Raw genomic sequence first — 13,463 nt, 5'->3', positions numbered from 1 at the left:
ACCTCGTTGTAAAGCTTCACAGCTTCCGCAAAATCAGTGTTGGCTTCAGCTTGAAGTGCGGCACAAGTAATTGGCTTGGTCCCGACTTTACCACCAAAGATGCCACGCACATCATCAAAATCCTCCAGAGATCTGTAAAGTCTGAAAAACAAACAAACAGCAGCATTTAGTAACATTTGCCAAAAATATATCAGGTCCAAAAAGTTGTATTTTAATCGCCAAACTGAAAAGGTCAACATCTAAACATTGTAATAACCTCGCAAGATGGATCCATTTATTGGTGTCTGGAGGTATTTCTTTGTGTACTCGTGCTCGTTTGGCAGGGCGTTCATCGGAGACGGAGGCGTGCAACAAGCCCTCCTCCAGGAGCAGGATGCCTGATGGCTGCTGGAGACTCATAAGGCAAGTGGAGCTGATGGCATCTGGACTTATCTGCAGAAGATCTTTATGCTGGTAGCACATATCCTAAGAAAAAGACCACCTGATTGTTAATTTACAAGTAGAGATAATGATATTTGAGTACAAGTCATCTCTGAATGTAAAATCAAACGAACAATTCCCTGTACGTAAATATTCGCATTGACACTGTAATGGTGCAATTTCCCATGCTTTGCTGGGTGACTGAAAACAGTTGTTTACCTGCACACATGCTATGAATGGAGGGAAGCAGATTGTGCTCTTGCTAAGGAAAGCATTCATGTTGGACCGCAGCTCCTCTTTAATTCTCCCACACTCCTCTCGAGTCTGTTGTTTGTCCATCTCTTGGAGGATACCGGCAAACAGTGAGCTGAACAGCTGTTTGGCTAAAATGGGATCTCTCTGGGTTGGAAAAAAAACATTGAAAAAAGATTCAATAAACAAGGTTCGTCCTTTAGGATGTTTACAATGACTGCAGACTCACTTGTGCTAATGCTTGAAGAGGGGCAATGAGATTACTGTGTGGGATCTGAATGTCTGGGAAGTCTCCCACACGGTAGCTACGATACAAAGTCACCTGAGCCTCTTTCCTCAGCCTCTGATCGGCTTTATCTTCCTGTAAAGAAAAATTATCTGTAGTTAAGAGACACTTGCATTGATTTTCAGTATTTAAAAACCCTGTTGAGAATCCAACCCGAAGGGTACCTTTTTCTGCCTCTGATGTTGGATCTCTTTCTTTGCGAAACTCAAGCTGACTTTTTCCCGATCCTTCAGAAACCTGCGTCTCAGTCGCAGGATATTGCTGCGCCGCTCGTTTTCTGCTGTTAACGTAAAATATAATTTACATTTAGATTGCTTCCCTCACGTCGCCCGTTTCCCTCTGAATGTGGGCATAGAACAGTCTAGAATAAAGATTTTTTTTCATTTTACAGCAGGTAGGTGTCTCTTCAAAAGACTGACCTCTGGTGCGACTGTCCACCTCCTCTGTTGAAGCAGTCAGGCGCCTCAGGCCGAAGCCTTCACCAACTGGCCTCCTTGTTGTTTGCCTTTCTGATTTCTTCTCAAACACCATCAGTGAGGACAGAGACTCAGAGCCAGGGGTGTACTCTGCAAGGGTGTCCACACTGCCACCTGTGAGCCAGTTGTATGCAGTGCGCCGACCTAGGAAAATATATACAAACATTCATGTATATTTTGTTGTAATCCACTGGTGATTGGGTAAATCTGGGATGTTAAATACAGAAAATTGTCAATTTCAGACGATTCATTTTGTTTTGTTTCTATATGAAGTATCTCTTCAAGACTGTAATGTTACCCGGTACTTGGGTTTGGGAGAACTCCAAGGTAGTCTGCGTGGCTCTGAGTTTCCCCTTCATGGCTCCAGACTGAGTCGCTGCCACACTCTCCGAGCCGAGAGAGGTTTGGGTTTCAACAAACATAGGGGTCATGACTGTGCTCCGGAAGCGCCAGTTGGAATCAATCACATAATCCTGTGGACGTGAGGAAATGTCATCAACAATTCAAGCTCAGGTCAATGTGGCTTTGTTTATATGACACCAATTGAAACACAGATTACATGAGAGGGAGACACACACCGAGTTAATTACATGCAGTGGAGATGCATAAATGTGGAGAGGGGCGATAGAAGAACGCTCAGTATAAACACCCCCCCCCCCCCCCCCCCCCCATTTCTAAAGGGTCCAAAACTACAGATGAATAAGTAAATGGCTCAGGATTACACTTGACCAGACCTAAGCCATATTAAATAATAATTTAAAGCGATATCTTTAATGTTGATACTTTGTCTTCTGAACTGAAATAGCAGCCGAGGAAACTCCTTGACACTTGGTGTAAGCTCATTTCTGATATAAAAATTAAAGCAGCCCAGAAGAAGCCACACGTGCTCACCTGGAAGGTACACTCTGACAGAGCGTATTCAAACATGCTTCGGCTGAAGTCGGGACTCTGGCTGGTCATTTCAAGCAGCAGATTGGTCGCCAGGCTTAAAAAGCATTTCTCTATTTGGCAAGAGTACAGAGATCGGAGCACCATCAACATTCGCTCGAGGGTGGCAGTGGGGAGGCGCTTCTCTTGACTCCAAAAGTTGCGAACATAAAGCCTGAACAGGTGAAATAAAAGACAAGATATAACGGAGATGACGTGGTATATAAGGAATTACAAAACCCCAAACCATACATGTGAGATAAAACAGCAAGTATGTCCAGTGAAGCAAGAAACGGTTGACGCTTACTGAAGGCCTTGGTTTTCTTCTGACAGTCCCTGAAGCAAAGTCTCCTTCGCTGCATTCAAAATCTCCACTGAAGTATTGTCTTCCATGCTCTCTTCATCACTGGAGACATTTTTTTTCAATATAGTTAGAGTAATGCTCCATAAACTAAAACAATATAGAAGCTTAAAGATTGAGACGCACTACTGAATATAAAAATAAATAAATATACAAAATAAAAAAGCTCTAACCTGTAGTTATCCTGGATCCACATGAGGATGTCGTACATCCTCTCCCTGCAAACTGGTGACGGATGAGAGATGAAGGCGCCCACAGGTCCCAGGAACTGCTGGAGCTCAGGTGGTGTCAGTCGAGCGAGGATCTTATGGATGATTTCCAGACAGACCTTCTGGATCCCTTCATCCCTGAAAGAGTCACAAACAGAGACGTGGATCAACACAGAAAATAGTGTTGATGAATAACAGCTCAGAAGCTAATTAAAACACGTCTATTTGGGTGACTTCAAGCAGAATCTAAGTCCGGATTAATAATTCTGGTTCTGCAGTGATTGCAGTACAAAAATGAGGCAGTTGATTGTCAATGGCATTTTTTAATTCAATGAACATAATGCAAAGTAAATGAACAGTATTTGGCGACACTTTCAAACAGGATTCTTTGTTCTTAGTACACTTGCACACAGGTTTTCCAGGAACTCTTCAGACACGATGTACCAAACATCCGGTAAAATGAACCCCGGAATTTCTGTGGATGACACACTACCACATCCAGCAGCCGCTGTTCTTCACAATAAGGATGGTTCTTGATGACACTGGTCATAGTCAGGAACTTTTAAGAGTGCATAACTCGATGTATCACTGGCACATTTAATCATTTACTATACACAGTGTGTGAGCTATAAAACACACTAGGAGTAGAAGAAGGACTCACTTGTGGCCAATCGTTTGAATGAAGTTTGTGGTTTTTAGGTGCAGAAAGATGTCAGGGATGACATCAGCCCGGCTCAGCACACACTCCAAGCAGTTAAACTTTAGGATCCCGTGTAACTTCGGCAGGAGGTAGAAGACATAATTGACAAATCTGGAAAGTGAGTAAAGAAATGTTAAAAAGCAGCAGTAGTGAAACATTATATTGTTCTGGATAAAGAATCATATTTTTTTTTTTTATCAAGATGTAATCGAGTAAAATAAGCTCTCACCGATCCATGAATGGGGGAAAGTGCTTTGACACTTTGCTGAGGCAAATAATGAACTTGTCATCCAGGTTTTTTGTCTTCAGATCTGTTATCTTAGTTGCAGCGAGGTTGAGAAGTTTTTCACGTTGCTAAAACATCAAAGAAAAATGAACACACGGTTATATCCATTCTTATACTCATCCCTCCTCGTCCGAGCGATGACTTCCATTTAGGAGTGTTTGTGTGTTTGTTGTGGGGAAAAATTGCAAGCCTGTGCTCATATTGCAGATTTTTGTGACACTTGTTTGATTGCAATAATGGGTTCACTTAGATAACATGTGAAAATGTAAATTTCTTTCCACTTGTGATCTTAGTGCTACCAAGCTGACTTCAGCTTTTCTCAGACCTGAATATAAATGTCATGCAGTCGTAATTGAAAGAGAAAAGTCATACATTGTCGACTTCAGCTGTGTTCTTCAAGATGAGGCCAATAATTTCTGCTGCAGCTGAGTAAACTTCTTTATACCGCACAAACGTCACACTGTTGCAGAGAGACTGGATGTACCTGGAAAAACACACACAACGGCTTGGAAAACAGCAGCATGTCGCATATGTAGAATTATGAAAGAACATTAAAACACTATTCATTTTACTTGTCATAGTCAATTCCACAGGAGACGTCGTGAGCGGGGAGATTGTTGGCGAGGATGATTCCCAGCAGCTGAAGTCCCACCGAGTTGTCTTTGCTGTTTGGGTCAGTGCCACTAAATCGATCGTATATCAGGCTGTAAATGCAGAAAAAAAGACAATGTGATGAAGCAACGCTTTATTTCCTCCAAGAGTCCACTGTTAAAACAAGCAAAAAAAAAAATCTGATGCTGGTATTTTACCCAATTGTTTCTAGCATTTGTAGATTAGTAGAAACCTCAAATTCTTAGTTTCTATTTTTATGTGTGTTTTACATTTTTGTAACATGTTTGTGAAAGTTTATGCCTGTGTCTCAGTTGTGTCCATCTCTGGCACTTCAATTCCACACTCACCTTCAGAGAATGACTTAGATGTGTGTGTTTACAAGAAAGTTGATAAAGAACATGTAAAGTCAATAATGAAAGTTGTGTTTGTGTAAATTATGTTTTATGTACCTTTATGTAACTTTTAAGTTCATTTTGGCTCCTTTATATTGAGTATGACACAATAATACAAATAAACTACACTGGACTAAAGAGATCACGCAATAAGTCAGACCTGCAATTATATTGTTTTAAGCGATTTGAAACTTTTTTATGAGCCACAAGTGCCATTTGTAGTGAAACTTTGTGAAATCTGCCGGTCATACCTGTAAGGCACATGCAGGCTATCCTTCCAACACTCCACCAGGGTGCGAATGATCTCCAGGTTGTGGCGGAAAACGGCCCTCTTAGAGTGAAAGCTGTGCCTCATCAGGAACTCCAACAGTCGATTTGCAAGGACCTCGTCTCTGGGGTTACCCTGAGATTAACAAAAAAAATGTCCATTACAAAAGACCGAAATTTAACTTGACTTAAAGGAAAAAAATCTTCCCCAACTATTGTAAATTTGGAAAAATCATTCTGCAAAATGAAAATATATTTTACACTTAGTCACACAGACATCAGCTCTTTCGTTTGTTTAGCCAAAAAAGTGCAGGGTTGAGTTATTTCTTGGATTCTTAATTGCAGAACAATTAAAGACAAATATAAACTGCAAATAAAGAATGTGGGTTTTTCATCACTTCACTGTATTTTGAAGCAGAAACATTTTGAAAAAAATAAAACATTTTCCCTCCAAAGTCAACTTGTTCAGATTTGGTAAAAAAAAAAAAATGTAATCAGATTTAAACTCTTTCATAATGTGCAGTACTTCTTTACACTGATACAAAGGGATACATATGGAATAGTCGTTACTTAAGTGTTGTCATGTTAAAATGTAATGGAAGATTGACTAACTTTGGGGCTGGCCTGGCTTGTCCATGACAGCAGTGTGACCACAACCTCCACCACCATGTAATGGATCCCCTCGCCGCCATTGTTACCAGAAACCACGAGCTGGAGCAGGGGCCCAAGCCAGTGTTTCGCATACGGCCGAAACACCTAGAAAGACACAAAACCAGAAATCAAGTAAAAAGTAAACCGTTTGAGTTCCATAAACTGGAGACGAAAATGAATTTAGTGGAAACTCATCCACCTCCTCTGTGTTGATGACCAGCTTTGAGATGAACAGTCTAATATTCAGAGGTGTGGCTGGATTTGCCAGTTTTCCATTTAGAAATTTCATCCAGGGAGGGAGCTCACTTGGTACATTTTCCTGTACCAAAGAAGAGAAATGATCATGTTTTTTTTTGCTACACGTTTTTACGTACTTGCATACAAAATTTGTCAAAACAAGTGAATATAAGGAAATACATGCTTTGATTTTTGCTACTAACCGGTTCCACTTTAGGGGTTATGTTGTTCCTCTGCATGTGTCCAATCAGAGCCGTCATGCTCGTCATGCATTCATGCTGGTTAAGCTCATCCATTTCAAGGTCCACCATCGCATCCTGGGAAGGATTCGTCTCCTCTGTCACCTACATGGTCACATCAGATCGTCGTATTTTAAATGTACCAGTAATACAGAAGTTATAAGTGATGCATCTATTCTACACTGGGTGGCAGCAGTTTGTCAAATTTCAGAATTCCTGCAGTTCCTGCACAATCTTGTGGTAAAAAAAGGCATTACAAGACTGATTACGATATTTCTTTGGGGGTGTTTTGAAATGTTTTTGCCAAAAATATTGACAAACACCCTACAGTGAAAATTTTTGAGAACTCAGACTGACTCTTTTAGCGGCAGGCCGTTTTCGTCCTTCTGGGTTTTGGGAGCTGAAGGAAAAGCTTTGGACTCCTGTGGAGAAATCAAACTGGCTCATCTCTTCACTCAGGCTGCTGTCGGCCATGTAGGACTGGGAGGACAGATACACTGGAAGTTCTGTAGAAACCGCACAAATAATGATTGTAAGACTTTGCACGCACAGATCTCTGGACTGATTGATATATCTTAAGAACTATCATCTCTGTCTGCTGTATTGCCTCGTGGTTACAAGTCTAATCTCAGAATAAAAACAAATAAAATTGAGGTGAAGATAATATAATAATAATAATAATCTTTATTTCTATAGCACTTTTTATACATTAAGCAACACAAAGTGCTTCCACAAAAATTAAAAACAGTGCAAAGATAAAATAGATGAATAAAAAGCAGGTGAAACACACACGCACACATGCAGACACACATCATAGGTGAAGACATGCCGAGTGATATGGAGACATGGCAGGACACCGAGGACTAAGGTGAGGAAAGGGACATATTTGGGCCGTCCACACTGGGGGCGGCACAACTTCCGACCACAGGGGGCGCCGCCCCACAGATCCCCCCCCAACCGGGCAGACAAGCCAATCCCACCGCATACGCGGGGGACCTGCCAGGTGCCCGGGCAGGGAAACCCATGGGACGGCTCCACCAGCGGCAAAAACCGGCCACCACCAGTGTAGCGCCCCCTAGAGGAACCACTGGAGATAAAAAAGAAAATTAGATAATTATCTGAAATAAATAAATAGAAGTAGATAAATACATTGATCAAATACATAACTATATACACACATACATGTATAAAATCAGTTAAAAGCCTGATTAAAAAGGTGAGTTTTTAACCCTTTTTTAAAAACCTCAATGGACTCTGCAGCCCTGAGGTTCCCCGGCAGGCTGTTCCACAAACGGGGGCCATAGGAGCTGAACGCAGCCTCCCCGTGAGTCTTGGTCCTCGTTTGAGGGACAATTAAAAGGCCGGTGCCGGAGGACCTCAGGGCCCGCGAGGGTTGATATGATAAAAGTAGTTCGGATAAATAAGAGGGTGCAAAACCATTAAGACACTTAAAAACTAGTAAAAGAACCTTAAAATCGATCCTGAAGCGAACGGGGAGCCAATGCAGCGATTTTAAAATAGGCGTGATGTGGGCCCGCCCTCTGGTCCTTGTCAGCACTCGTGCGGCAGAGTTTTGTAGGAGTTGTAGTGGTGCTAAAGTTTTCTTGGGGAGACCAGAGAGCAGGGCGTTACAATAGTCAATTCGACAAGAGATAAAAGCATGCATTAGCACCTCCGCGTTTGCCTGAGAGAGAAATGGGCGGACTCTGGCTATATTCTTCAGATGATAAAAACCAGTCTTTGTGACATTTTTGATGTGTGAGATAAAATTAAGCTCAGAGTCAAAAGTTACGCCCAGGTTCTTTATAAATGAAGATGAGTTAAAATCTAGCAGTTTTGGTAAAAGTTTCTCTCTCTGGTGTTCAGGACCTACAACTAAAATCTCTGTCTTGTCCTGGTTGAGCTGGAGGAAATTTGCTGCCATCCATGACTTGATATCTAAAATACAGTTAAAAAGGGCATCAATCGGCCTTGTGTCATCAGGAGACACGGCCACATACAGCTGTGTGTCGTCAGCATAGCTGTGGAAGCTGACACCGTGTCTCCTGATGACATCCCCTAGTGGCAGCATGTATAAATTAAAAAGGATTGGGCCTAAGATCGACCCCTGGGGAACCCCATAGTGGATTTCATGGGTACCTGAGGAACGTGTATCCAAACTTACAAAGAAGCGTCGATCTGTGAGATAAGAACTGAACCAATTAAAAACATTACCAGAGATGCCGACCAGATTTCTAAGTCTGTCAAGTAAAATGCAATGATCAATAGTGTCGAAAGCAGCGCTAAGATCCAATAAAATCAAGACTGTGAGTTGTTGGGAGTCTTGATTGTGCCTGATGTCATTTAAAATCTTTAAAAGGGCCGTCTCTGTGCTGTGGTTCTTCCTAAAACCAGATTGATGCTTCTCTAAAATGTTATTAGTAAGTAAAAATGTATTTAGTTGATTAAAAACTATTTTTTCTAAAATTTTGCTAAAAAATGGTAAGTTGGATACAGGGCGATAGTTATTAAGAACCTTGGGGTCTAGACTGCTCTTCTTCAGAAGGGGCCTCACCACCGCCGTTTTAAAGGCGGCGGGGAAAACACCCGTCTGAAGAGAGCAGTTGACCATGTATAAAAGCTGTTCCTCAAAGAACCCATAAAATGACTTAAAAAGTGAGGTAGGAATCGGATCTAAAAGGCAGGTTGTTGGTTTCACTTGGGAGAAAACTCGACCAAGTGTTCCTGCATCAACCAGAGCAAAACAGTCCAGTGATTCCTCTGGTGAAGACACCAGTCCAGGTGAGTTAAAAGGTACAGTTTGTAAAGGTAAAAGACTGGATCTGATGTCATTTATTTTGCTTCTGAGGTGGTGGGCATAATCCTCGCAAAAGGAGGGAAAGGGGAGCGAGTTTTTATTAAAATTGGTGTTTGTTAAAAAGTCGAAGGTGGAGAAGAGGAGTTTGGGGTTATTTTTGTTGTCACTGATGAGTTTTGAGAAATATGAAAATCTTGAGTGTCTGACTATTCTATTGTAGGCTTTGAGGTGGGCCCGGAAAATGTGATAATGAACCATAAGTTTTGATTTTCTCCACCTCCGTTCGGAAATCCTGCAGTTTATTTTGTATTGGTGAGTTTCCCTGTTTTTCCATGGTGCTGGTGGTTTGGATTTATTAAGGATTCTTGTAGTAATTGGAGCCACCAGGTCTAGAGTTGACTTTAATTTACTGTTAAAATCGTCAACAATAAAATCACATGGAGCGGGTAAAACCTCAGCTGGGATATTCTCTAAAATCTTTATAAAATTATCAGCCACCTCAGAAGTTATGTAGCGTTTCCTCACCGTTCTGATCGGGGCCTCCTGCTGCTTAAAACTGGTGACATTAAAAAAAAAAAAAAAATTTGCATAAGATAGCTTATGCAATTAACTTTACTTAATTGCATAAGATAGCTTATGCAATTAAGTAAAGTTTTAAACTCAATGACACTTTAAAAGCACAGCAGTGGAATACCTCCACTCTCCTCGCTCGCTTCTTTCCGAATCATGACATATTTCTTCTTTCTCTCAAGAGGGACCTACGATGAAAAATAAACTCACAAATCATGGCTAAAACCCAAGACATACTGCAAAAAAAAAAACAACCCAATATACAAAACTTTACCTCAATTTCAATTGGAAATGTGTAGATCCTTTCAACATCAATGATGTTTTCAAGTATAAACTGATTCTGAAAAGGCACAAAACAGCAGTTACCAACCTCTTAACTCCACGAAATCTCGTAAAACAATCACTAAAGACCAAAACATTCATTACAGTGGAGGCTTTTTGTGTCTTTCATGGATTCAAATGATCTAAATTTGACAATCTCAGTAGGAAATGCCTGGGCCCCAAATGAGGCTCAGCTTTGGAAACACATTCATCAAACATAATATAATCAACATATATGATAAAAAGGCTCAAATTATTGGCTCAAAATGTGCTAAAACTCTGCAGTTGTGTATCAACGTAAAAATAGGAGTACCTTCTCTGGCTTCTCGCTGAAGAGGAAGCCTTGGTAGAATTTGGGCTCATTGAAGCTGCAGCTGATGACTGCGATGGCGCAGACGTACGCTGCGCAGTGAAACTGTCGCCTGAGCTCGAGGAGCTGAGTCTCACCCGCCATGTTCTCCGTGAAGGCTTCAAAACACGACCTGACGGATAACAAACAAAGACAATCGTTTATCTGTGGAACAGAAAAGGAATGAAGTTGATAATCAAACGGTCAAAAATCTACTTCATCAATGTCTTGGACATCTCGTTTCCCTCCGTTTTGTCGGAGCGGCAGTAAGCTCGGTTGATTCTGGATTCTTTGGAGTACACCTCTTCTTTGGGGAGCCGTGAATAGAGGAGCTCCATCAGCTTGTAGAAGCCACTCTTCTTCAGCAACTGGACCTTAAATGCTTCCTCGTTTGACTGAAATCCATACATTAATATATAAAATCACAATACAATAGAAAAAAACTAAGAAATATTTAAAATAAAAACATTAAATATGCAAATATACCAGGATGTGAAATGTAAAGCTGTATGATTGACTGTTTGAGAGGAATTTTTACTGTGAGTTCATTCAAATGGCAAATCTTTCCTATATTTGAAAATTATTGTAAACAAAAATATTTAAAGAATTGTGTTTTATACTCAATAATGTGGACTTCTAAGTAATGAAATGATTACAGAGATTTATCCAGTTGTATTTTCTTTATTTTATTGGAGGCCATAATTATCACAAATGAAATTAAAGGAAATTTTGGTGTAGAAATAATTAAGAACTTTTTGATAATTCTACTTCTTTGATGATAAAGTTTTGTTTAACTTTAAAAAAGATTATGAGCCGAATATGACTCATTGAAGCTCAGAGGCAGACCTTGGTGAAGCGATTGAGCAGCAGCGTGATTATGTCAAAGACATTTGCCACGAAGAAGTCGGTCAGGGCCGAGACGCTGCAGTGAGAAGCCAGAGGCAGCAGAACCCGCTCCATCATGGCCTGAAGCATTGAGCTCACAGGCACATCTCCTTTTTGAATCACGTCGTACACGGTACACAGGAGCTGAAGCTGCCGCTCGCCATTTGACCTAAAGACACACATACAAAATAACAACAGAGGAGGACAGATTGAAAGAGCCTCCACAGGAAGTGTGAGTACTTCTTTTCATCTAGAAACAAACTTGTACCCCACCGCTTTGCAATTCTTTGAAAGCAGGTTTGGAATTGCTCCTCCATGATGTGTTTATTGTCCCGACACAGAATCCCTGCCAGGAGTCTGAGCAGCAGCGGACTCTGAGAAAGCTCCAGAGCGTCCAGCAGCTGAGACACAGAAATGCAAACTTTGGAGTTGAAACACCGCAGCAAATACAGAGGGAAACCAGGCTTACACAGCGAAATCAAACAATTGTTAATTTCTCTAAATTAGATGATTTGAATGGTCTATTTTTCCTCTTCTTCGGTCTTTGTAGGCTTGTTTTTACCTTCCGGATGCAGTCCATGTAGTTGTTGCGGTGCAGAGAGCCTTTAGCAAACTCGTCAGACTGCATGGGAAAGTGTGAAGCCACCAGGGCGTCGAGGGCTCGCTGCAGCTCAGCAAGAGGCTCCTCGGGGAGGGTTGTGAAGAAGGGCAACACCAACAGGGCCTGGCTCTGAAGCATGAGGGATCGCACAGAAAAGGGAAACACTTATTTTGTACAGTAACTTAAAATAGTCAAAACACACCGATCATGTGGAAGTAAGCAATACCTTGAAATTCAAAGGAAGAGTCATGTCAACCAGAAGCATAGTGAACGTAGAGAACACCGGTTTGAACGCTTCATGGCTGATGTCGGAGCAGACTGAAGAGTCAATCTGATGAGGCAGCAGAAATGAATCAACATAGGACAGAGAAACGACTCGACGCAAATGCAATTCATTGTGGTCCAAGTTGTCTTCGTCGGCCAGCAATCATTTCCTTCATGGTGTACCTGCAGGAGTTTGGACAGCAGCATGAGAGTAGCAGTTTTGCTCTCTGGAGTGGAAGAGCTTCCCTCCCACCAAGACTGCAGACTCATCCATCGTCTGAGCACCTCTTCAACCAGCTGCTTCCCCTGGGTCTTCCTCATTGAACGCTCCCTGAAGCTGTGATCCAGCATGCCGTTCAGCAGCACGCTCACCTGGAAAAACCATCATCTTCCCATTAAGCTGCACCACCTAATATCAGGATTTTTTTTTTTTTTTAATTAACTAAAAAAATGTGAAGTACCATGCTGGGGTTTTTAGATGAGGCCTTCATGAGGTGAGGCACAGTGGAATTCAGGCTCCGCAGCAGCTCGGTGTTGATGGTGGACTGGAAGAGGCTGTAGAAGTACTCGCCATGCGAGAAGGTCAAAAAGTTGCGGCTCTGACTTCCAGATATGGGCACAGAAAGCATGATGGTGTTCAAGAGCAAGTCCACCAGCTGTTCACTCTACAGAAAAATAATCAGAAACAGTGGGAAGCATGACATTACCTACAGTTGAATCTGATCAATATCTAAACATATTTTATGCAAATGTACCGATATTCTGAAATTGACCATTTCTCCTTTGAAATGCATTTATTTCTACAACATTTAAAGACAAACTCCTGTTGACTTTCTTTCAATTGTGGAACATTTTTGTTCCCTGAATCGCTATATTTGGAAACTATGTTGGTCTGCCTTATTTAAAGGCTCTGAGATATGGTGCAATTCCAGCAATCATCTAACTTTATTACTTGCCAAACTATGCAGTATGGAATTCAAAATGCTTGTGAATGATAGCAAGTTTGACTGCAGCAACGTATGTTAATATGCAACAATAACAATATAATTTTTATTGTTTGCATTAAGCCTTCAGTGATATGTTTTGCCTGGGATCAGCCAAAATCTAAACAGTGTATAAACACCTTAAGGAACGGTTGTACTGACCTGCTGATTGAGAGAAAAGGCGAGCTGAAGCAGGCCATCTGCGACTCTCTTGGTGTTTACATCCAAGGACGGAAGTGCTTTCCTTTCCTCTCCTGGTGCTATGCCTTTATACACAGCCTGCAGCAGTTGGGACCCAAGTGATCTGGAATAGGATGAATCCTGCAACAACGGTAATAAGTACAAAACGTACATTTGATACATGTGCTTAGCCAACAG

General features: G+C 41.4%; 1 protein-coding gene across 1 annotated transcript in view; it reads right to left on the bottom strand.

The window, feature by feature from the left end:
- The window catches only part of prkdc (protein kinase, DNA-activated, catalytic subunit), a 32,307-nt gene that overhangs the window by 8,520 nt on the left and 10,324 nt on the right, over positions 1-13,463 (bottom strand). The window contains exons 35-64 of the mRNA XM_080514665.1: positions 13,248-13,406; positions 12,564-12,767; positions 12,286-12,474; positions 12,065-12,169; positions 11,800-11,967; positions 11,511-11,638; positions 11,199-11,406; positions 10,569-10,747; positions 10,317-10,485; positions 9,957-10,022; positions 9,807-9,870; positions 6,673-6,821; positions 6,280-6,420; positions 6,039-6,158; positions 5,801-5,944; positions 5,173-5,324; positions 4,490-4,621; positions 4,290-4,401; positions 3,861-3,985; positions 3,593-3,742; positions 2,896-3,069; positions 2,669-2,767; positions 2,326-2,536; positions 1,733-1,907; positions 1,378-1,578; positions 1,123-1,238; positions 902-1,033; positions 640-819; positions 257-465; positions 3-141 (exon numbers count right to left, since the gene is read on the bottom strand). Of these exons, the coding sequence (XP_080370791.1) occupies positions 3-141; positions 257-465; positions 640-819; positions 902-1,033; positions 1,123-1,238; positions 1,378-1,578; positions 1,733-1,907; positions 2,326-2,536; positions 2,669-2,767; positions 2,896-3,069; positions 3,593-3,742; positions 3,861-3,985; positions 4,290-4,401; positions 4,490-4,621; positions 5,173-5,324; positions 5,801-5,944; positions 6,039-6,158; positions 6,280-6,420; positions 6,673-6,821; positions 9,807-9,870; positions 9,957-10,022; positions 10,317-10,485; positions 10,569-10,747; positions 11,199-11,406; positions 11,511-11,638; positions 11,800-11,967; positions 12,065-12,169; positions 12,286-12,474; positions 12,564-12,767; positions 13,248-13,406 (4,500 nt within the window). The remainder of the gene's footprint in view (positions 1-2; positions 142-256; positions 466-639; positions 820-901; positions 1,034-1,122; positions 1,239-1,377; positions 1,579-1,732; positions 1,908-2,325; positions 2,537-2,668; positions 2,768-2,895; positions 3,070-3,592; positions 3,743-3,860; positions 3,986-4,289; positions 4,402-4,489; positions 4,622-5,172; positions 5,325-5,800; positions 5,945-6,038; positions 6,159-6,279; positions 6,421-6,672; positions 6,822-9,806; positions 9,871-9,956; positions 10,023-10,316; positions 10,486-10,568; positions 10,748-11,198; positions 11,407-11,510; positions 11,639-11,799; positions 11,968-12,064; positions 12,170-12,285; positions 12,475-12,563; positions 12,768-13,247; positions 13,407-13,463) is intronic.

This window comes from Blennius ocellaris, assembly GCF_963422515.1.
Source record: "Blennius ocellaris genome assembly, chromosome: 19".
NCBI classification, from domain to species: domain Eukaryota; kingdom Metazoa; phylum Chordata; class Actinopteri; order Blenniiformes; family Blenniidae; genus Blennius; species Blennius ocellaris.
This window is presented reverse-complemented; position numbering and strand designations above follow the sequence as displayed.